At 38.8% G+C, this 23,438-nt stretch overlaps 1 protein-coding gene across 6 annotated transcripts in view; it reads left to right on the top strand.

The window, feature by feature from the left end:
* Window positions 1-1,252: 1,252 nt before the first annotated feature.
* The window catches only part of ERICH3 (glutamate rich 3), a 106,220-nt gene continuing 84,034 nt past the window's right edge, over window positions 1,253-23,438 (top strand). For 5 of the 6 annotated variants that reach the window (XM_027058856.2, XM_027058854.2, XM_027058855.2 and 2 more), the window contains exon 1: window positions 1,253-2,555. In XM_027058856.2, coding sequence (XP_026914657.2) covers window positions 1,960-2,555 — 596 coding nt within the window. In that variant the 5' untranslated portion in view covers window positions 1,253-1,959. Of the gene's footprint in view, window positions 2,556-9,109; window positions 9,214-23,438 lie in introns of those variants that run through there. The other variant, XM_053214240.1, reaches the window with a different exon arrangement.

Genomic DNA, 23,438 nt, shown 5'->3' with positions numbered 1-23,438 from the left:
TATGTAACAACTAGTACCTACATAAGATTATATTATTTACACCATCCTTAGGGGTTGGCAGGACTTGGGCAAATTATAATAACTCTCTTGAGTACCTCCTCCCTCCTTGCCAATTTTTATCCAGGCGAAACCTAGTCACAGGGAGCATAAGGACACCATCAAACGGGAACCACAGTCTGTGGGAGTAGACACATATGGGGCAGAACTGGCTCAAGTCCCACTTACAGCTGCATAGTGATTAGGTATCTATAGATCTTCCTTGTTTAAGCATAAGATGCCACTCTCACATCTCACATCTTTTTTTCTTTGACAACCTCTGCTTCTCTCTAGCTCTAGCCTTCTGGTCCCCAAAGCAGCCTTGAGTCCTCAGTCTCAGGATCTAAGCTACTGAACTAGAACTCTATTTTCCCCCTGCTGGGATGGCTCTGATCTTTCAGGTCAGAAAACTCTGATAGTGTAGGAAATTTGACTCCTGCGGCAACTCACAGGAATTACGGGGGAAGGAATGTTGTCATTGTTAAAAAACACTTGTGGGCTTTGGAATCAGACAGACTTGGATTTGAATCCTGGTTTTTCCACTTAGGAGCTATTGTAGACTTCAAGCAAAATAATTAGCTCCTCTGTGTCTTAGTTTGGATAGCTATGAAATGGGGGAGAAAACCTACCTCACCGAGTGGAGAGGAGGATTAAGTGAGATAATGAATAGTTAGTAAGTGCTTGATAAAAGGCTGAGGAGAGCATTGAGTAAACAGTCAATAAAAATACTACCACTTTGAAGAGATTTAAATTTTTTTCCTTCATTTATACACCAAACATCTGTCGAACTGTTGTTTGCTTCTGAGAATACAGAGAAACAAAATCAATGCACCACATGAAACAGAGGCATAGAACATAGAAAAGGCAGTCATATACCAGTAACTACAGTGGTACAGAAGGTGAGTGTAACACAGAAGTATGTCCAGGCAGAGTGGGGCCCCAGAAATGGGAGTCATCACCACACCTGGGACATCAAAGAAGGCAGTGTGCAAACTAAGTATTGAAAGATGAATAGAGGGACATCTAGGTGGCTCAGTCAGTTGAGTGTCCAACTCTTGATTTTGGCTCAGGTCATGATCCCAGGGTCATGGGATCAGGCCCCACATTGGACTGAGCACGGAGCCTGCTTAAGATTCTCACTCTCTCTTCCTCTGCCCCTCTCCTCTGCTCTTTCCGTCCCTTGAAAAAGAAGAAAGAAAGAAAGAAAGAAATGTTCCCATTCATGGGATAGGGCAAGATTTGGTTTTGCTAGAGTTTAGGGTAGCAGAGGTGGACAAAGTGGTCACAGTGAAGCTGATAAAGGATGTGAAAGTTGGGTGATGAAGGACCTTGAATATGCGAAGGAGAGTGGACTCTGACATTGTCAGTGGGCCTTTATGATGTGTGGGAAAGCAAAATGTCATTTAGTGAGCTGACACCCATCCTTCCTATAAGTGTGGCTGAGCTAGAACAGAGATCCATGGAGAGCTCAGTCACCACAGATGTGTTCAACCTGTCACTTACACAGGAGGAACCTGAGGCCAGAGAGCAAGTCAGGCAACAAAGAACTTGACAAAGCAACACAGGACTAGGGATAGATCATCTAAGTCCAGTGCCTTAAGCTTCCTCCACATCAAGGCCCTCTCGTATAAATCCAGGCTTCTTCATCTAAGCCCTGCCTTCTATGTGCTGGATTCAAACACAAATACGATTCTCGCATGCTTCACTGAGAAGCTAGGTCGTTCCCACCTTCTCAACTTCAGAACCATCAGCACTGCCTGCTGGGAGCTGGGACCTCAGTAGGAGCAAAGATGGAGATTTTCCAAAGAGGAAATGAGCCAACTGCCATGCGTTGGGTATCAGAGTGAAAATCAAAACGTTAAACAGATTGAAAGGACCTCTCCTTCCCTTGAACTTAGAAGCTAGGGTGTTTTACAACTGGAAATGCATCACAGTGGAGCAGCTCTGGACTTTTATTACCTTAGCTTCAGCCAACACCCAGCCCTTCGTTCCCCAGGGCCTAGCAGGAAGCACAGGCACCTAAACAGGTGTGTGTGTGTGTGTGTGTGTGTGTGTGTGTGTGTGTGTGTGTGTGTGTATTGTATTTTCAAATTACAGATGCTTGGGTGCTTGGGGAACGCGCACCCAGAGCAACAGAGCAAGGGGCCTGGGTCTCCTCCCACATTAGGGCCCGCAAACCGGCGCTGGAAGACCGAGCTTCGTTTCCAGCTTCCCCAGGCTCCGTTCCAGCAGCGCTCGGGCCTCTCCAGAACCTCTGCGTTTGCCTTCCCTCCTCCCTTAGCAACCGCAAGGCTGTGGATACCGCCAGCGGGTGGGGGCCCCCGGAGGCTACGGGGTAGTTCGGGGGCGGTGGCGGCCCAGCTCAGGTGCCCCGCGCACCGGCGACCGCAGTGCGGAGCCACCCCGCGAGCGCGAGTGTCGCTGCGCCAGCGCGCACCGGGGGCCGCGCACCCTACCTCCGCACCTGCCGCGGGGTCCAAAAGGGATCCTGCAAAAATGAGCCATTCTCAACCCGCTGGGTAAGTGACAACTGGAGCTTTTCCACCCCGCGGCAGGTGGCGGCTTCAGCCAGCGGCCCCTCCTCCTCCTCCCTCCTGCTGAGGAGACAGGGGCGAGAGGGGAAGCGAGAGGGAAGGCTGGGGAAGAAGAAACAAATAATACGAATTTTGGGTTGCGTTGAGGATGGCAGAAATCCCAGGCTTCGTATCGCCTCCCTCCCTTTCCTCGCTTCTTTCACTGACGTTGTCTCTTTGAAATTTTCACTCTGGAAGGATTAAAAAATGCATGTGAAAAACGCATACATTAAGCAGGGACGTTAGCTGGGATCAAAAGGATCCTGTAGTGTGGGACATGTGTGTTTGAATGTAAAAGTAGAGGTCACCAAAATACGCATTCGTTTGGAGATTTGGAACTGAGATAAATTTTCACTGTGGCGTCTTGCATAGAAACGAGGTGTAAGTTGATTTAATGTCGAGGGAGGTTTTATTGTGAGGGATGCCCCTTATTTCAGGATCGTAGGGATCCTTAAAAAGTGTTTTGACAGGGAAGGTGGTATGATACTGGAGAGGAAGGAGAGAAGGAAGGAATTGTGTCCTTGTGTGTTTACACAGGATCTCCTGTTGCTTTGGGCAGGGTGACTCCTCTGAAGATATATCTGGCAATTATTCAATCTATTCTAGAAAGTTAACACAGTCATTACTGGCTGTTGTTAAAAAAAAAGTCCTTTTGTTGGAAAGGAGAATATCCAATTTCCTCCCGAATTAAACAATGTAATGCGTATTAGATGGTTTTTTATTATGATACATCTAGTAAGCAGATAATATCCTAGTTGATCTTGCAACTAATTTGAAAATGCTTTCCTTTTTAATTGAATTTATTGCACATTTTCAAGAGCAGCAAATTAGCAAAGGACAACATATTTAAGATCATTTGGAGTTTGTGACGTCTGAAATACCACATTAGTTGTGTTTCGGATTCATAGCCGAACTTAAAGATTTTATTTTTTAATGAATTCTCTGAGTGTGATGACATAAACAAAACGTTTGAAAAACTCAAGGCATACAAGGTGCCATGTTGGAAGTCAATTTAAGAACTTTTTTTTTTTTTGGGAAGTGATGTAGCTATGACTAAACAAGCTTCTCATTTTATCTCAAATTGAATTTGGTTTAGGTACTTTAACGCTTTGATGCTGAACTCCTGTGCAATTTTAGTTAGCCGTGGGTCATGTGGGATGTAAATGGCACTATTTTTCTGCAGCTGCTGTTTGCAGTATGTCCACATTCAGGAAAATGAATGTGTCAGTCATGGTTGTCTTCCTATGTTTTTCAAGTTTGGGGCTAAGTTAGAATCTTATTAGACCATTTAATCATCCATTTTAAAATGTGGAAAAACCTGTAGCTGGTTATTAAATTGTGCATGATTAAGATTTCAGAAACTGAAGTGAAATTTTTCTGAAGCTCCATTAGTTCCAAGCCCGTGGACAAAAGGAAAATTTATGATCTAGGGAAAGAGTATGCTTCACGATACTCTTCAAGAAAGATGTTAAGATGGTGACAATGATTTGGCACTAAAATTGTAAGCCCCCGGAGAGCAGGCGGAATGTCTCAGTAATCTTTGTGCCCCCTTTACCTAGGACAATGTTCTGCATAAAGTAAAGCTGAATAAATGTTGAGTGAATGGCATATTCTGACACTGCATCCAGTCTAAAGGTAGACATATTCACATATCAAAATGGTATTAGAGCTGAACATGTGTTAAGTGTTTACAACGTGCCAGGCTTTTTAATTTTTTTAAAATATTTTAAAAACATTTTTTAAATGTTTTACATGAAATACCTCACCCTCATTTTCACAGGGAAGGAAACTGAGGACCGAAAAGCTTTTCGTTTTTGTTTTTTTTTTTTTAATTTTTTAATGTTTACTTAGCTTAGAGAGAGTCAGAGAGAGGGTGAGCAGAGGAGGGTCAGAGAGATCAGAAGCAGACTCCAGGCTCTGAGCTGTCTGCACAGAGCCTGATGCTGGGCTTGAACTCAGAAAGCATGAGATCATGACCTTAGCTGAAGTCAGGTGCTCAACCGACTGAGCCATCCAGGTGCTGGGGAGGACTGAAAAGTTTTGAAGGTCTCAGAGGTGGGGTGGGGAGATGTCAGGGCTGGAATGCAAAGCCAGGCAGTCCAGCCTCAGAGCACGTGCACTGAACAATTACACTGCATTGCCTCTCATGGCCAATAGCTGAGATGTGTTGGAGCCTAGATACATCAGACCAACATCTGACAAGTGATTGCTGTGCATAACTATGTAGTATTTTGATATACAATTAGAAAATTCTTTTGTAATAGTGTGTGTATGTGTATATTTTTTGTTTTTAGTTCATCAAAAGTAAATGAAAGCAATAAACATTAAGTGTAACAAATCTAAATGCCTTAGAATTCATCCAAGAACAAAATTATTCAAATTGCTCAAGTTTTTCCTCAATATAAGTAGTGATCATTTTTCTTGCCTGTGACACCATTTGGAAATAATAAAAGTTTCAGTAGCAAATAAAAGGTTTCATTAAAGCTGAGAAAGCTTTTCCATCATTGCTGAAGCAGTTTGTACTTATTACATTTTAAGGATAAATGGTAATGAAGTGCAGTTGTACAATAAAACAGAAATTTTAAATCCCTAAAATTCCACCAATCAATAAGAGACGCCCTGATGCTTTCTCTTGGTGCTTCCTTTTGAGTTCCACTGCTCACTTAATTACAGCATGAAACACTTGATGAAAAAATTGCTAAAGGTCTGTGCTGACTTAGTTCGGATAGAGTTTGGAGTAAATAAAAATGGTCTTAAAAACTTCTGCCAAAGATTATAATAGAGACTTTGAATTTGAGCTGCATTGTAATTTGGGGGAAGTCAACTATAAAATACTGCTTCCAGCACTGCCATCTCTAATGGAATTGTTTCAGTGTGGAAAATTTCAACCGATAGTCCCTCTGGTTTGCTAAATCTCACCCTGGGTTACTATTTGTGTGTGTGTGTGTGTGTGTGTGTGTGTGTGTGTGTGTGTGTGTGTATGTGTGTGTGTGTGTGTGTGTGTGTGTGTGTGTGTGTATTTGTGGGTTGGGCACTAGTCCTGGAGGTGGAATGGGGATTTTATACCCCTCAGTCATGCATGAGGATAAAATGATACGGCTCTTCTAACTCCTTCAAAGGATCGTCACTGAATCCATGTGAAGTTGACTCCCTGTGTGAAAGATAAGCTTGGCTCTAAGTAGTGATAGTCACACTCGTCTGTAAATTTGCTTTGAGGAATTGGAAGAATGGGGAACATTATGGTTTATGACAAGATAAAAATGCAGAAGAGGTATGTTTGGAAAAATTGTTCCAAGGTTTAGACACACTTTTTTTTTGTTTAGACTTATTAATGTATCTTTTTAAATGTAAACAAGTGTTTCTGTAGTGACAGAGTATAGATATACCTCAACTCATGGTGGGATTATGATCCAATAAACCCACTGTAATGTAAATAAAAAAATGCACGTAATGGACCTAACCTGGACATCATAGCTTAGCCTCGCCTACCTTAAATGTGCTCAGAACACTTATATTAGCCCACAGTTGGGCAAAATCATCTTACCCAAAGCCTGTCATATGATAAAGTTCTCCATAGCTCATGTAATCTATACTGAATGCTATACTGAATCTATACTGAATGCTATACTGAAAGTGAAAAGCAGAATGGTTGTGTGGGTCGTAAGTATATCAGTTGTTAAGCCTTGTGACCGTATGGCTGACTGGGAGCTGGAGCTGCCCAGCATCACCAGAGGGTATCCCACCACGTATTGCTAGCCTGGGGAAGGATCTGAATTCAGAATGCAAAATGGTTTCTTTTGGGTGTATATTGCTTTTGTACCATCATAAAGTCAAAAAATCATAAGCCAAACCATTGTAAGTTGGGGACTGTCTGTATACCTAAGAGTGGTATAGAAAGAATGAACACATCCCTAGTACTCCCGGATAACTTAGTCCTTCTTCATGAAAGGCAGAATAAAAACTGCTGTGAGTAAAACTGTCAATTTTTAGAGAGTGGATATGGATATGTATATATCCAAAAATGACAAGAAAGTATAACCCACCGTTCATTTACAGTTGGAGTGTGTGTTGTACTTTGTCCCTGCCTTTTTGGTTGTTTGATCCAACATGGTATTTCTAAAGACTGAGATATAATTAACAAATAGCATTATATTAGTTCAGGTGTGCAATATAATAATTTGATATTTGTACATATTGCCAAATGATCACCACAAATACCGTGGGATCTCACTTTAGATCCCATGTGGGATCTAAAACAATAACAGCAGCAGCAGCAACGAATGAGCTAATAGATACAGAGACCAGAACAGATTGGTGGTTGCCAGAGACAGGGCGTGGCGGGAAGGTGGTGGCGAAGTGAGTGAAGGTGGTCAAAAGGTACAAACCTCCAACCGATAAATAAATAAATCACGGCAATATAATGTACATCATGGTGATTACAGCTAATAATACTGTTTTTTTAACTTGAAAGTTGCTAAAAGAGTAGATCTTAAAAGTTCTTATCAGGCGCACGCACAAAATTTGTAACTATGTATGCTAATGAATGTTAACTAGATTTATTGTGGTGTCTCTGCCTTCTTAGTAAAGTGTCGTACTTTCGACGGCTGAGGTAACATTCTAGTCTGTTGCTCCCCACTCACTCCCACCACCAAAATTATCTCTGTGACACAAAATTTCAGACTTGAAGTTGTTAATTATTTGAATTCTAATGGGGTAGTTTCTACTCACTCTCCTATTACATATTAACAGTCTGCCCTTTTTGTTATGGGTGGGATGTCTTCTCTCAGCTCTTTGCTTAACAAATCTGTTCACATACGTAGATGGGATTGGAAAGATATTTGTTTATTCAACATCACTCAATTCTTTGAATTCCTTCAGGGTTATATGCCCAAATCACATAATGATCTATCACCAAAAAATGTTTTCCATGATCTTTCAGATGTGATTCTTCAACTGTGCTGAAAGCAAAGGATTGGAAATTACTTGCAATCATATTTGTTGCCTGATCATGAAAGCGAATTGTATTAACATCTATACAATACTTCAAATGGTCCATTTATTTTTCAGATGTTCTCCCAAGTTCAGTGCACCCTAATAAGACACCAGATGGTGAGAGGTGTGCCTTCCTTTTGTAAAAATGGAAAGATGATTATAAAAGGGAAGAGGCTGGCAGATCAATATGACTTGGAGGTGCATTTTCAGTCAGATCAGTTTTAGGAGAGCCCAGAGGAAGCTAGAGCATCTAGAAATTAATTCCCTTAAAACGGTCCTTGCCTAGATTTTCTTAGGAAAGTCTTTAGGTCTCTAAGGGATGTGCATATCCCAGTATCTACACTTCTGGTGTAGAGAACAGGGTACCGTCAGGGGCAGTCACTGTGGCATCCTGTTTCCTTTCTCCCAGTCTCTGCTGAAGAAACGTATTTCTAACTGGGAAAAGTGGAGACTTCCCCAACTTACTTTGATTGCTAATAACTACAAAAAGTTTTTCAGGAAGAGGAGAAAACAAAACTTCTGTGACCCAATTTTCAAAACTAAAATCAGCCTGAAATAATCTGGGCCTGGGGTATTGATGTATTTTCAAGACTTTAAGTTTCCGAATACCGTGTTCAATGAAAACTCTAGATTCTGGAAGATACTACTGAAATAATTGTTTAAGCTTTAATTAATAATTTTGGTACAGATCAAGAGAAGTAGTATGCAGATTGAATTACTGGATCTTTCCCACCAATAACTTAGTTCCCCACACAAATAGTTGAAAGTAGTGTAGGCTTTGGAATAATTCCGTATATGTCCATCAGTTTAAAATAAACTGTTAAATTAGATGGGGGGTAAAATTTGTAAAAAAAAGAAAAAATATCTAGGATTCAACATCCGTATTGGTTTGCAAGTATCTCTATCACCTTTCCCTAAACTTGAAATCCCAAATGACCTGTTACAAATATGATTTATATTTTTAAAAAGGGTAAGGAAAGATGATAAGTTGAGTCACAGTCAAAGTAAACCCTTGGCACTACAAACAAAATAAATATAGTAAGCTGACATACATTTATGCTTTGAGTTAAAATAAACATTTAAGGTAAATACACTTATGTATAGTTACCTCATTAACTCAATGTTTTGTTTGAATATTCAACTACTGGTCCTGACTTCATTGAATAAATCTTAGGTAGTGCCCACAAAGGCAAATTATTTGAGGGTATAGACACTGCATTTTATTTCTCTTTAGTTCCTTGCTTTGGCCTAACTCCATGGCTCTGAAACTAAGGCATACAAAGAATTACTGGATAGTGTGGTATACACAAAACCATGAGTATTGTACTTTATGGATTAAGCTCGTGATTTTTAATGATATTTGAGACTGTATAATATATTTGCATTGTGTGCTGACTAAAAAAAGTAAACCCAAATGTTAAATAGGATTCCATTATACCTCTGGTTTCTAACTGATCAGAAGCCATTTGTTTTTGTTTTTGTTTTTGTTTTTTTTCTTAGCTAGAAGCTCTAAATAACTCTCTCCTTCCAAGACTTCCAATTAGGAAACACATCCTTCATTGACAACATCATTGCTGCAGATTGTTATATCAGAAAATATATTTGGATTAAAGTAAGCCACCTGAGAGCTTGCCTTTCTGGATTAATGTCTTTCCAGGGGAAAGAGAAAAAGATGTTATAAGTTCAGTAGATGCAGCTTGAAAAATCACGCTTTACTGAGATTCTGTCAATATTAGGACTAAAAGTTTTTTGAGAATTGTTGTCAAAGCATTGCTTTTATAGTGAACCACAAGACATACACTTTAAAAGTGAAGAACATTTCAAAGTGCAGATGTATGGGTCAGGATTCCTTAATAACTTTTCATTCTCTTGAGAGTCCCCTTTGACCCCCACTCTTCTTGTCTCCTGGTCTCTTTTATATGGTTAACTCTTTTTTGGCTTATGGGAACATTACTGTGAGGTATAATTTCTTCTTCTGCCCAGTGCTCTGGGGGTTCTCTTTGGAGAGCTTCATTATCTTCTCCACATCCATCCAAACTACCCACATGGATGTGGTGGGATCCAGAAGGTATCTGTTCCCCTTTCAGATGGATCATCAATGATCCTTTTCTGTTTGCCAGCACAGATAATTCAGAATCAAAGTGTAGGTTTCTTTGTACTTGGGATATACATTCCTTGTTTCTATCTAAGTCAATGTTACATACTTCAGTTGGTCATCTTTTGGGCTGTGCTTATGTTATGGGCTGAATTGTACCCCACCCGAATTCATATGTTGAAGTGCTAACTCCCAGTGCCTCAGATGTGACTATAGAGATATGGTCTTTAAGAGGTAATTATGGTTAAATGAGGTCAGTTGGGTCAGTTAATCTAATATGATTGGTGTCCTTATAAGAAGAAGAAGGTTATGACACAATCACACACACAGAAAGAAGACCATGTGAAGATACAGGGAAAAGATGGCCATCTGTACACTAAAGAGAGAGGCCTGGAATAGACCTTTCCCTCATGGCTTTCAGAAGACACCAACCCTGTTGACACCTTGATCATGGACTTCTAGTCTCCAGAATTATGAGACAAATTTCTGTTGTTTAAGACCCCCAGTCTGTACTACTTTGTATGGCAGCCCTACCACACTAATACAACCTTTTGTCATTGCTGATGCTCTTTCTTTCTTAGCCCTACGAAAACTAAAGATGGTCTTTATGAGAAAAGTAGTCATTGAAGATAAATGATTTAACAATATAAGGGTCATGAAGCGTGGAAATTGGAAGCCAAAAGTTGAACAGGGAGATAAAACTCAAAGCAAACATAAAATATGATTAAAACACTAGTGAGGAGAAGTAATTAAGATAATAAGTCAATGGTCTCTACTGGTAAGTATTGAAACTTTGTTTTTAGTCTGATTAGTAATCAAATTACTCCCTACCTCTCAGCATCTTACACTAGTTGGGACAGAAAATTGAACATTTGTAAGCTGGTGATCCATTTTTCTGTGACTGTTATTATTTTCTTATAATAGTAATGAGCATTTATAAATTAATGAAAATTCTTAGGGCAAAATATTGAAACAAGAGAAAACCAGCAGGAAACTAAACAGACAGTATAAATTGCACATAGTAGTTATGAAACAGCATTAAAAACTAAGGATTTTAAATTGAATTGAATCATAGTGTTTTATAGTAGCAGTTAATCTGACATTCTTGATATACCATGGATTATAATATTTTATATTTGTTAATATTATGTGGCTCTCATATTAAGAAGTTGTCTCTTTTCATAGATTGCTCCAAGATATTTATAATAATATTGTTTCTGTTGTTTAGATTCAAATAAAAATGATCTGCTGTAAATTAGAATAATATACTTAGAAGGGATCTCAAATTTCTGGACATTAGGGTTACAAGTAGTTTTTAATCTACCTCCTTGTTCTTATCTGTATTTTTAAAAATTTCTACTTTGAGAAGAAAAATACTAAGAAAAATAAAATTTGCTTGAAATCCTACCATTTAGAATCAGGTTTTTTGTCATTTTCTTTTTTCTCCATTTTCCTATGTATTAACCTACTTTTAAAGCTATCTTGACAATGATGTATTGTTTGAAAAGCTGTTTCTAAGACTGTACTGTTTTTAAAATTACACCAACGAATCCCAGGAGGGGAATTCCTCATTGCATTGCAGTCGTCTTCGTATTTCCCTTATACCTACAAATGTTTTCAGGGTGGAGGCCTCACCTCTCTACATACTTCGGTCCTCTGTGTACTTCAGTACTGTGCCCTGAACTTAGCTCAATAATTGCTGACATACGTTTCCTAAGTTAGTGATCATTTATGATTATTTCAAGAATACATTTGCTCATTCATTCAGTTAATATGTACTGAGTGCCGAGTATGTGCTAGTTACTAAGCTATCATAGGAAGCACTTACTCTGTTCCAGAAATTCATTTGAGTTCTTGAAGAAAACCTAAATAGTGAGGGTTTTTTTTAAGACTTCAAAAGTCACTGAACCTCATTGAGTTTTGCTGTCCAGGGGCAGTGGGGTAGTTTTATCAGTTAGGAGTATGTTCAACTGCAAGTAATAGAAAACCAAACAAAAAGTGCCTTAAACCATAACAACGTTTATTATTTATTTCACAAGTAGTCTGGAGGTAGGTGACTATTTTTTTGTAATACCAGGACTTGGGTTCTTACCTGTACAATTTTCTTGGTCTTTTCCTTATGGTAGCAAGATGATTACCCTAGATCCAGTCATTATATTTGTATAAAAGCATCCAAAACAGAATGAAAAAAGATGGGTGAAAGAAGGTTTGTTTTTTTTTTAAATCAAGGGGGAAAACATTGCCAGAACATTCCAGCACTTTCCTTTAATATCTTGTCGACCAGAACTGCATCAGTGGGTATGCCTACCTGCAAGAGAGAGCGGGAAAGTGTGTATTGATCTTTGTAACTTTAGTGGGAGACAGTCAAGGGAGAAGGGTTTGGGAACTGCTTCTGGTACTAGTCAACCGTGTCCGGTAGCACAGTGTTTTAGTAGTTAGCTGTCTAGCTCTAGACTTGGATTGTTTGAGGTCAGATACGCCACATGTGGCCCTACATGAATTCTGTATAATCTCTCTGATTTTGTTTTTTTTTTTTTCATCCATGTAGAAAATATGTCCGTTTTGTAGATCGTTGTGAGCATTAAATGAAATATTTTAAAACATTTAACACAAGGCCTGCCACATAGCAAGTGTTAAATATGCTAACGTAGTGCCTCATAGCAGTAAGGTAGGTACTAATGTACAAGAATAAGCCAGATTTCTGTAGGAGAATTTCCACTCCTCAGTCCTGAGCTAGACGTAGAGTTGGAGTAATTGGACAAGGCATTCTGGAGAGATTAATTTTCAGGAAGAGTTTTGAAGGAGGGTGCATTAAAAATATGTACAGATACATAAAATATCCAGAAACATTTAAAGAGAGTCAAAAGTACTCTCTAAAAACATAATACAGATATTCCCTGTTTTTTGTGCATTTGCATTAAGCCACTTTGCATTTACTAAAGACCTATGTTATTAGTACCTGTTTTTGCTAACAGAAGAAATCTGGAGAAGATTTTTCCTTTTATAAAACAAGGTGAAAAGCAAGAACAGCATCCAGCATGTGTTTTGCAGTGAGTCTTTAGCCAGGTAACATGCAGTCCAAGCAGCGAGAGTGGCCCCACCAAGCTCTTTCCCTGGGAACTACACGTTGCATGTCAGCATTAGCCACTATAACTTTGATCTGTGTCTGTTAGTATCTGTGCTTTATATTGATTTATTTTGCTCAATCATTAGCAAGATGTGTCCAAACGTATCAGAAAAGTTTAAAAGAGATTATTTCTTGGGTCTGGGAATACTTAAAAAATGTTTTCATATAAATCAATGGTAATCACCTCGTTGCTTTCTGCCATTTTGGTTTATGAAAGATTTCATAGAAATGTTCTGCTTTCAGTTAACAGAAAACTGTATTATAATTGTAGTTATCATTGCCTGGGTAATAGTAGCCTATTATGACTTTGAATAAGTGAGAGGAGACAACATTACTTGTTTATTAGCTGACATCTTCTTAGGAGCAAGCAAGGATGATATAAAACCAAGTGAAAGCTGGCCTGGCCTGAGAAGTTGATACCTCAAATTTGGTTTTACCATTAGGTTCCACGTAATGTCTCTTGCCCATTTTGGAACCTCAGATACAACACTAAATGTGCACACTAGTTGTTTTTGTTTTTGTTTTGTTTTGTTTTAAGTGAAAGATCTTTGCCTTTAATTCTAGGTTAAATTAATTTCAGATTTATTTCTGTTCATCTTGTCAACCTTTATAATAGTGAGTTTGAATATTTCTTCCCCTTGAAATCAGTCACTTGGAATCTCTCTCTCAAGCTACTAGCAAATGACTATTTTATCATAATTCATAGGGATTTATATGAGGTTATCACTGTTCTTCTTTCCTACAAATTCTTCTTTCCTCTCTGTCAAACTTGAGACTTAGAGCTTTGGCCCAGGCTAGAATCTTCCAGAATAGAAAGTGGGCTTAGAGAGTGAGTGAGGCTGACCTCAGGCTGTAGTCTATGAAGTGGGTTATTGAGGTTCCAGTCCTTGGTGAAGAAATTAGCCCACAGAAGAAAAAAAAAAGGAAAGCCTGAAGTATCAGGGCCAAATGCAAGAGCATGGGGCATGAATCAGATCCCAAAGTCCTATTTCAAGGAGCAGGGTGGCTCAAGAAGGACGCTGGGAGATAAGGCGCAAGAAAACTTATAAACTGTTGGGAGAGTGTGAACAGAAGGTTAGAGCATATCAAAGGAGGCACAAACAAGTGATTAAAGTGTCTAAAAGATTGGAACTGTCTGAAAATCATCTTATTGTTTGAGTTCTCTTAAATGAAAAGGGATGACATTCCAAAAGGAAAATCAGTGTTTCATTTAAAAAATATGAGATTATGCTATAGTAGAAAGAGGAATATTTTGGGAGTCAGAGACACATAGATTTGAATCTCAGTCGTGCCTTACATGGACTTAGAAAAGTTAATTTATCTGTGCTTCACTTTCCTCTTTCAAAAATTGGGGCTTATAATTACCTTCCTTGCGGGAATATTGACACATATTAGAGACTCAGTGAGTGGCAGCTATTATGTATTTATTTTTATGTTTGTACAAAATTTATGTTGCTTAAGAGGCACCTAGGTGGCTCAGTCTGTTAAGTGTCCATCATGATCTCACAGTTCATAGGATCAAGCCACATGAGAGAGGGCATTCTCTCCCCCCTCTGTCTCTGCCCCCCACCCCTGCTCAAAATAAATACATTTAAAAAAGAAAATCTTAAAAAAAAACCCACAACATATGTTGCTTAAGTCTTTTTTGTTTTTTTCTCATTTTTATTTTTCTCATATTTTATTTTATAAGGCACAGGGAAGTTAATTACCTTGCCCCTCATTGCTAATCTACTGAATAGTTGAGATAGTTAAATGGTTAAGGTTCAACCTCAGGGAATTGGACTTGAGAAGTGAAACTCTCCACTACCATACTATGCGTCCTCAAGATACAGCAGAAAGACTTTAGTATTAAAAGGAGACTTAGAATAATCTAGTCATGCTATTTCCCCGCTTAAAACCCTCACTGCTGTTACAAAACTGTCCAGTCCCAGGCTTGTTGGGTGTGATATCTTACAGGTCATTCCTTTGACTTTTAAACAATTTTCCTTTTATTGAGCCAGACAGCCCTCACTGTACTTTCACTCGTGGTTTTAGATGATCCTGCCTTCTTAGCATCTTTCACAGATCAACTGTTCACTTATCTGGCCCCCATATGCTTTTTCTTCTTTAGGCTGAGCTCTTCAGGACTATTGATCATACCTTGTAGAACATAGTTCAGTGTAGTGGTTAAAGCAGAACAGCCCCTTATTTGAACTGTGGATTTGTCTTTAACTAGATGTAAGCTACTTATCTAAGCACTCTATACCTTAGTTTACTTTGTGAAAAAGGCAGATAATAGTAATTTGCAGGATTGCTTTGAGAATTAAAATATATAACTCATGTTATGTAGAGTGTTTACTGTGTGCACTACAAAAAAATTAAATGATCAATAAATACTAGTGATGAAAGTTACTGATTTCTAGAACTTTCCCCCCCCCCCCATCATCTTTTCTCCAAACAACTTCATTATCTCCCTTGGTTTGCATACTATTTTTTTTATTAATGCATATTTTTTAAGTGGCCACAAGTTTTTTTCCTGTTCATAGAAGTAAAATTCTTAAGTCTCCAGAGAAGAGCTTAGAGGCTCAAACTTCATCTTTTGGGAACTGTCGACCTCAGGGAGGCCCAGGCCTACTGATTTCCCACATGCTGTTTTCTTACTGCCTCATCTGTGAACACTGCAAAACTATCCCACCGGTGGTCAGCACAGTTGGAGTAGTTTTGGTTTTACTAGTCACTTCAAACCATCATATTAAGGCTATAAATAAAATAATGTTGTGGTTCTCATCTGTCTGTATCGTTGGAATAAGCTGAGAGAAATTGTAAATCAATATTTAGCATAATTGCAGAGATCTGGCAGGTTTGGATACAAATAAAAGGAATGAAGAATGTAATATAAAATCATTAGTATAATAGTAGTTCAATCACCCTCTACAAAGTGGCAGGCAGCAGAGACTCATGGTCTAATTTTAGTTGGCAAAGACTTTTCTTATAAAGTGTTGGAAAATAATTGACCCTTCTGTCAATTACTCTTCTGTATTGGTCTTTCTTCAAGTTTCCTCAAAAGATTTTTGTTCTGTTTTGTTTTGTTTTTTTTGTCCTACCTCCCTAGGAACTTTTCTTTCAATGCAATTTTGTATTACGCTGCAAAAGCACTTATTTGACAAAAACAAAACAACAAAACATATTGTTGGCATGATCATCCACACTGTGCATTCTGAATCTTAAAAAAGCCAATCTAGGCAAAGCAAGCTTTTGAACCTCTTTGGGTATAAACTCTTTTCAGTTATTATCCTGAAGCAAAAGAGGGGTTATGATCCTTACACATGGATTTTTTGAAAGGATCTATGTCAAGGAATTTGTCCAATAGATTTTGTTTCCATTAACTATTTATTCATTTATTCCACAAAAATTGGCAGAGTGTTTACTGTAGACATGGCATCACAGTACAATCTGCAAGAGGGATACAGGGAGGAATCTTACATGAATCTAAAAGGAGTGATCAGGGGTGTCTCAGTCGGTGAAGTGTCCAATTCTTGATTTTGGCTCAGGTCATGATCTCGCAGTTCATGAGTTCGAGCCCGGTCTCAGGCTATGCCTTGACAGTGCAGAACCTGCTTGAGATTCTCTCTTTCCTCTCTCTCTGCCTCTATCCTGCTCATCCTCTCTCTCTCTCAAAATTAATAAATAGACTTAGATATAAAAAATAAATAAAATAAAAGGAGCGCTCAAACATGATGAAAGAAATTCTGGTGCAAGGTAGGGAGACAAGGACCCTAGGAAAGGGACAGGTAGAATTCTATGAGAATTTCTGTGACATTCAGGCATCTTCTTTTTGAGTCCTTTGATCTGAGTTTACTGATGAGTTATGCCTACTTTTATAAATATAACCTCAGTATCCTGAATATAAAATGAGAGAGTTGACTAGACCTCATGTGGTCATTTCTATAAATAATCCTGTGGCTCCAGGTAAATATGTTTCCAGACCAGTAAACTTAGATCATCCACTTCAGGAAGCAGTCACAGCGTTTGACTTCATGGTGATAATTGCAAAAGGGAGAAGATTGAATTCTCCAGGGTCATGCATCCTAGAAAGGGCAGAATTAGAATTTGACCTCAAGCCTTCTAGCCCCAAATCTCATCCTTTTTTTATCTCATCAAATTTACTTTGGGCTGAAGTATTTGATACAGATTTATTTGCCTTAAATAACTACAGGAAAATCATTGCACCTGTTAAGAGTTTAAGTGTCTGGTCACGTATTTCTTAAATTTTTTCACTCTTAAATGACAGACATGCAGTGTTCAGTGATAGGAAGCTATGTAGTTTAATTTTTCTTTAGTTTTCTGGTTATTGGTGCTGTTTTCAGAGATTTTATTTGGGGAAGTTGTTCCCATCTAGATTTTATTTACTTCTTTGCTAAGAATCTTACTGAGATTCAAAGTCTTAGTCTTGGTTTGTTGGCTTGAGTATGATGAGTTTCCTCACAGAGCTGAAATTCTGTGGATTCTTACAAGTCTTCTTAATGGACAGTGAGAAATCTATTTGGGTCAGGAGATGGAGCTCCATTGCTTGTGCATTGTAACATAATGCCAATCAAACCACAATATTCTATGATTTGTTTAACTTGCTTTCCCAATACAAAGACTTGATAAGTGAGTTGCAGAAACATTTTATCTGGTTGTCATTGCTTAGAACCCTATCTTGGCAGTGGAGACTTAAGGTAGGCCCTCCCCATCACTTCTCGGCCTTTTGGCTAAGATCAAGTGAAGGTAGGCCCTCTTTGAACACTATCAGACTCTACAAATTGCAGATTTGTAGATGCAAAGCACATCTTGATCATCTTTAGTAATAAAACCGTGCTCATTCACCTAAGTCTCATTTGATTTTGTTGAGCATAAAATGATGTAATCAGTTTTTCCAGATTGGTAGGTGAGTTGAACCTTTCCATTTGTGGCAATGTAAAGAGATATCTTGCATAAAATTTCTTGATTGAAATGCCACTGACAAATGTCAATGTGTTTTCCAGAGTCCTCATGCTCTTTTTGTTGGGGATAGAAAATGGCTGAACAGGTATATAAGCCCCTTTGGTCAAATATTGCATATAGAAGATGAATTTCTGGATAATACTATGTAAGGCATACTTCTATATATTGACTCATATAATGAATCGTTTTATTTAATAGCTCCCATGATATATCTTGCCACTTACTTTTGAAATTTAGTTAGTGGTGTGCTGGTAAACTGGCTTTTCAGAAAGAAAAAGAGCCTTGATTTATATAGTGTCTGTTAATTTCTGTGGTGTAACTATTCCCACAATGGCCAATTTCAAGCTAAAAATGGCTTGCAAAACTCATGAAAATTTTAACAATTATCTCATTAGATCCAGTGTGAGTCAGCTCCAATACTCCACAGTTACTACTTTTAAAATATACTTTTGTATGCTTTCTGATTATTTTATGTGTAAAATCCTCTAACCTCAATTTGAGGCTTCTAATGGTGGCAACCCTGCCATATTCTTGTATATGTCTTCTTTTCCTCTTCCTCAGATATATCTATATATGTGCAGTAATCAAGCATGTATAGTAACCTATGTCATCAATGCTAAGATTATTTTTTCACATTTTAACATCACTAAAATCATTTGTGCTTACATCAGTGGCATGCTGCAGTGTAATTGGCAACATTTTCTTCTTTCTTAATGTTTCATATAATAATTATTTGAATTTAATGAGATATGTTAAATGCTGGTTAATTAGTGTTTGACGTGAATACAATTATATCCTATGGGCTAATCTGTCATTTCACATATTAGATTCACCTAAAGAAGTTATCTCTATATTGTTATCCTTATAAGAAAAATATATGGGGGCACCTGCGTGGCTCAGTTGGTTGAGCCAGGTCATGCTCAGGTCATGATCTCACTCTTTGTGGATTGGAGCCCCAAATCATGCTCTGTGCTGACAGCTTGCTCAGAGCCTGGAGCCTGCTTCAGATTGTGTCTCCTCTCTCTGCCCCTCCCCCGCTCATGCTCTGTCTCTCTCTGTCTCTCAAAAAGACATAAATGTTAAAAAAAATTTTTTTTAAGAAAAAGATATTGTTTGAATATATTTGTTCCATAGTATACCTCTTGTTCTTTTGCCTTAGTGTTCACATTTGGCACATCAAAGTTTAGGCTCCCGTTTATTTTGTTCCTCCTGGTGTGTTTCCAAGAACTGCCTTCTTCCATCTGGGAAGTGTCCTTTTTGAAAGTGAGGATCACTGACACGATTGAACATGGTCATTGGAAAATATGTGTTGTAGCCTAATTGCCATAACATTCAACAGCCAGCGTTTCTGCTCCCTGGCATCTGGAATATAGGAAAAGGCACATGATAGGCAGAATAATGGCCCCTCAAAAAAGTCAATGTCTTAGTCATCAGAACGTGTGCACATATTAATTTATGTGGCAAGGGGAAGTTAAGTTTCCACATGGAATTAAGGTTGCCAATCAGCTGACCCTAAAATAAAAAAATTATTCTAGATTAATGTGGGTAGGCCTAATGTAAGTAATCACAAGTGTATCTGCATAGGCAAGAGGGAGGCAGAAGAGCCAGAACCTTGGGTGCCTGGGTGGTTCAGTTGTTTGAGCATCCAAGTCTTGATTTCGGCTCAGGTCATATCTCCCACTTTGTGAGATAGAGCCCCACTCAGTGTTTGATGGTGCAGACTTGACCGGCCATGCTGGCTTTGGCAATGGAAGGGGGCCAGGAGCCAGGAAATGTGGGGAGCCTCTGGAATGTGGAAAAGATCCTCCCTTAGAGTCTCCAGAAGGAATGCAAATGTGATGACACCTTGAATTTAGTCTAGTGAGACCCATTTTGAACTTCTGACCTCTAGAAGTATACGATAATAAATTTGTGTTATTTAAGCTACTAATGTACTTTGGTACAACAGCAATAATAAATTAGTATAAGCTTCATTAATTCAGATGGGCGAGGTCACAATTTGAGCTAAATAAAACTGGTTGTGTCAAAATTATTCTCTATATTCTCTCTGAACAAGTTTGCTAGAGAAATTTGCATCGTAAAGCAAATTACAGAAATATATATTAAAGAATAAGATAATTTAAAGATTTTGGTACACCTCTTTTATGCTAATGATATGGCCATTTATAAAGGAAAGTTATGTATTTGTTAATTTTTGTCTATAAGAATTTTCATTAAAATTTTTCTATTTCTATACTGGGGAATTTATGGAATTACATTTTTCTGTGAATATTTCATGATTCTTATTTTTCTGTCATCGTACTTAGCATCCTGGTCCCTACCTGAGCAAGCCCTTGTGAGTGGCGTTTCACTGTGATCTGACAAATATTGTCAGGAACAGGTTTTAGGTTATATGATCTTCAGCAAGTGACTTAACCTAAGGCTCAAATTCATATGTTGAAACCACAACCCCAGTGTGATGATATTTGGAGCTGGTGCTTTTGAGAGATAAGGTCATGAGGATGGAGCCCTCATGATGGAATTTGTGCCCTTATAAGAAGAGATGAGAGAGAGCTTGCCTTTCTGTCTGCACTGTGCAGAGTACAAAGAGAAGATGGCTGTTTGTCAACCAGGAAGAGGGCTCTCACCAAGAAATCTGACCATGCTGGCACGCTGGTCTCAGACTTCCAGCTCCCAGTATTGTGAAAACTAAGTGTCTGTTGTTTAAACCACCTAGTCCATTTTGTGACAGTGCTTGAACAGACTAAGACAGGAATTGGTACCAAGGAGTGGAATGCTGCTATAACACATACCTAAAAATGTGGAAGCAGGTTTGGAACTGGTAATGGGTAGAGACTGGAAAAGTTGTAAGGTGCAAAAACTTTTTTTTTCCCAGCTTTCTTGAGCTATAATTGGCATATAGCATTGTGTAAGTTTAAGGTGTGCAACATGATGATTTGACAAATGTATATATTGAAAAAAGATTTCCTTAGTAAGGTTAGTTAACACATCGGTCACCTCACATAATTACTTTTTTTTTTTTTTTTTTTGGTGTGGTGAGAACATTTAAGATCTCCTTTCTTAGCAACTTCCAACTATATAATATGATACCGTTAACTATAGTCACCATGCTGTATTGTACATTAGATCCCCAGAGTTTACTCATCTTCTAACTGGAAATTTGTACCGTTTCACCAACATTTCTTCATTTCTCCCACCCTCAATCCCTGACAACCATCATTCTACTCTCTGTATCTATTAGATCTTTTTTTTCCTAAATTTTTTTAATGTTTATTTATTTTTGAGGGAGAAAAAGAGATAGAGTGCAAGTGGGGCAGGGGCAGAGAGAGAGGGAGACACAAAATCCGAAGCAGACTCCAGGCTCTGAGCTGTCAGCACAGTGCCTGACATGGGGCTGGAACTCACAAACCACAAGGTCATGACCCGAGCCAAAGTTGGATACTTAACCGACTAAGCCACCCAGGCTCTCCAGCCTATTAAATCTTTAAAATTGAGAAAAAAATCCACATACAAATGAGATCATACAGTGTTTATATTTCTCTGACATATTTAACTTAGTATAATGCCCTAAAGATGCATCCATGTTATTTCAAATGGCATCACATTTATAATGCAAATATATCACATTTTCTTTATCCATTTTTCCATTGATGGACACTTAGATTATTTCCATGCCTTGGCTATTATTCATAATGAATAATGCTGCAGTGAACATGGGGTGCAGATACCTCTTCAAGATCATGATTTCATTTCTTTTGGATGTATTCCCAGAAGTGGGATTGCTGAATCATAAGGAATTCTATTTTTAATTTTTTGAGAAACCTCCATACTGTTTTCTACAGTGGCTGCACCAATTTACACTCCCACCACCAGTGCACAAGTGTTCGCTTTTCTCCTCATCCTCACCAACACTCATGTCCTACTTTTTTGATAATAGCCATCTTAACAGATGTGAGGTGGTATCTTATTGTGGTTTTGATTTCCACCTCCCTGATGATTAGTTGAACATCCCTTCATATACCTGTTGGCCGTGTGTATGCTTTTTGGGGGGAAAATGTCTATTCAGGTCTTCTGCTCATTTTTATTTGGATGGTGATGATGATGATGGTGATTTGCTACTGAGTTGTATGAGCTCCTTATATATTTTGGATATTAACCCCTTATCAGATATTTGGTTTGCCAATATCTTCTTGTGAAGGGATTTTCTTGTGATTCTGGTCAGGGCTCAGAAAGAAAAGAGAGCTGAAGAGAAAGTTTACTTCTCAGAGAATACATAAATAATCATGTACAGAATGTTGTAGAAATGTTGGTAGAAACAGTAAAGGCCATTCTGATGAGGTCTCAGATGGAAATGAGGAACATGTTATTGGAAACTGGAGGGAAGGTGATCCTTGTTAGAAAGTGTCAAAGAACTTGGCTGAGTTACATTCATGTTTTAGTGTTTTGTGGAAGGTGGAACAATCCAGGCATAGTTAGGTCACTTGCTCTCAGTTATGGAGCCAGTGATGGTGAAGCCAGGATTGAACTGGAACTGGAGTCTTAACCACGACATCTGTTCCTCTCACCAAGGGTAAGCAGTGTGGGAACAGGCAGTGCTGGGAGAGGAGGTTGAGGTTCAAGAGTGCTGAGGCCTGAAGAAATTCTTCTATCACTGTGAAAAAGTGTTACCTTAGGTTTTCCCAGGACTGACTCATTAAATGATAATCTTGTTTTAGAGCTTTTATACTTTAGGAAAATGGAAGATCTATAATAGGGGCCTAAAAGAAATTACATGAAACTATGTATGTGGGGATGCTTGCAATCTGCAGCATGGGATGGGAATATTACATTCCTTGCCCAGCTTAGGGCACGGAATCTGACATGGAGACACGTAAACACTCACGATCTATTTGTGAATGAATCAGTTTATGACAGGAAGAAATGAAGGATGCCCACATGTGCATGCACACACACATATGCACACACTCTGTATGTGCACACACACTTCCCCACTAGATTGGGAACTCAGTGGGTGCAGGGTCTGTGCTGGCTCTGTATCCCTAGTACCTTATGGAATACCCTGAAAATAGTCAGTGCTCAATAAATGTCTGTGATTAATAATATTATAGTGTCTGTCTGTTCATTTGGGGGTTTTATGGGATAGATTCTCTCTTTGGGGGCAGATGGAGGGATTGATAAGAAACCCCAACTTTATTATTTCAGAGCTTTATTTATATGTTCTACATTGCATGGGTTTGAGGGTTTAGTGTTGAAGCGCTGCAGCTGGAGAGACAGCACTCCCAGTGTCTCAGCAGCCTGCTCCTCTAATCCCCATGCACCACAGGAATGTGGGGTGTGTACTGAAGTGGAGGAAAGGGACAGGGTTGCTTTGTTTCCTGGGGTACTGTTTTCCCTGGTGCATTGAGCCAGGTGGCCGGTTGTTCTCCACCCAGAGACCAGGAGGTGAGTAAGCAGTCTTGTGCATCTGAAAAAGAAGCCAATGAGTTAGGCTGATCTGGGCATTTAGCTGTGGGACTTGGTGTGAACAGCATGGACTTTAAATGATACAGTCCCAGTGGCCTGGTAATTGCTGTGACCAGTGCTGTTGTTGATCCTATGGATGGCAGCAGGGGAGGATCTCAGGACTGGGTAGTGTGACCAAAAGTCCAGC

This window comes from Acinonyx jubatus, chromosome C1, assembly GCF_027475565.1.
Source record: "Acinonyx jubatus isolate Ajub_Pintada_27869175 chromosome C1, VMU_Ajub_asm_v1.0, whole genome shotgun sequence".
NCBI lineage: Eukaryota > Metazoa > Chordata > Mammalia > Carnivora > Felidae > Acinonyx > Acinonyx jubatus.
Note: the sequence above shows the minus strand (reverse complement) of the source record. Positions and strands in the feature narration are given on the sequence as shown.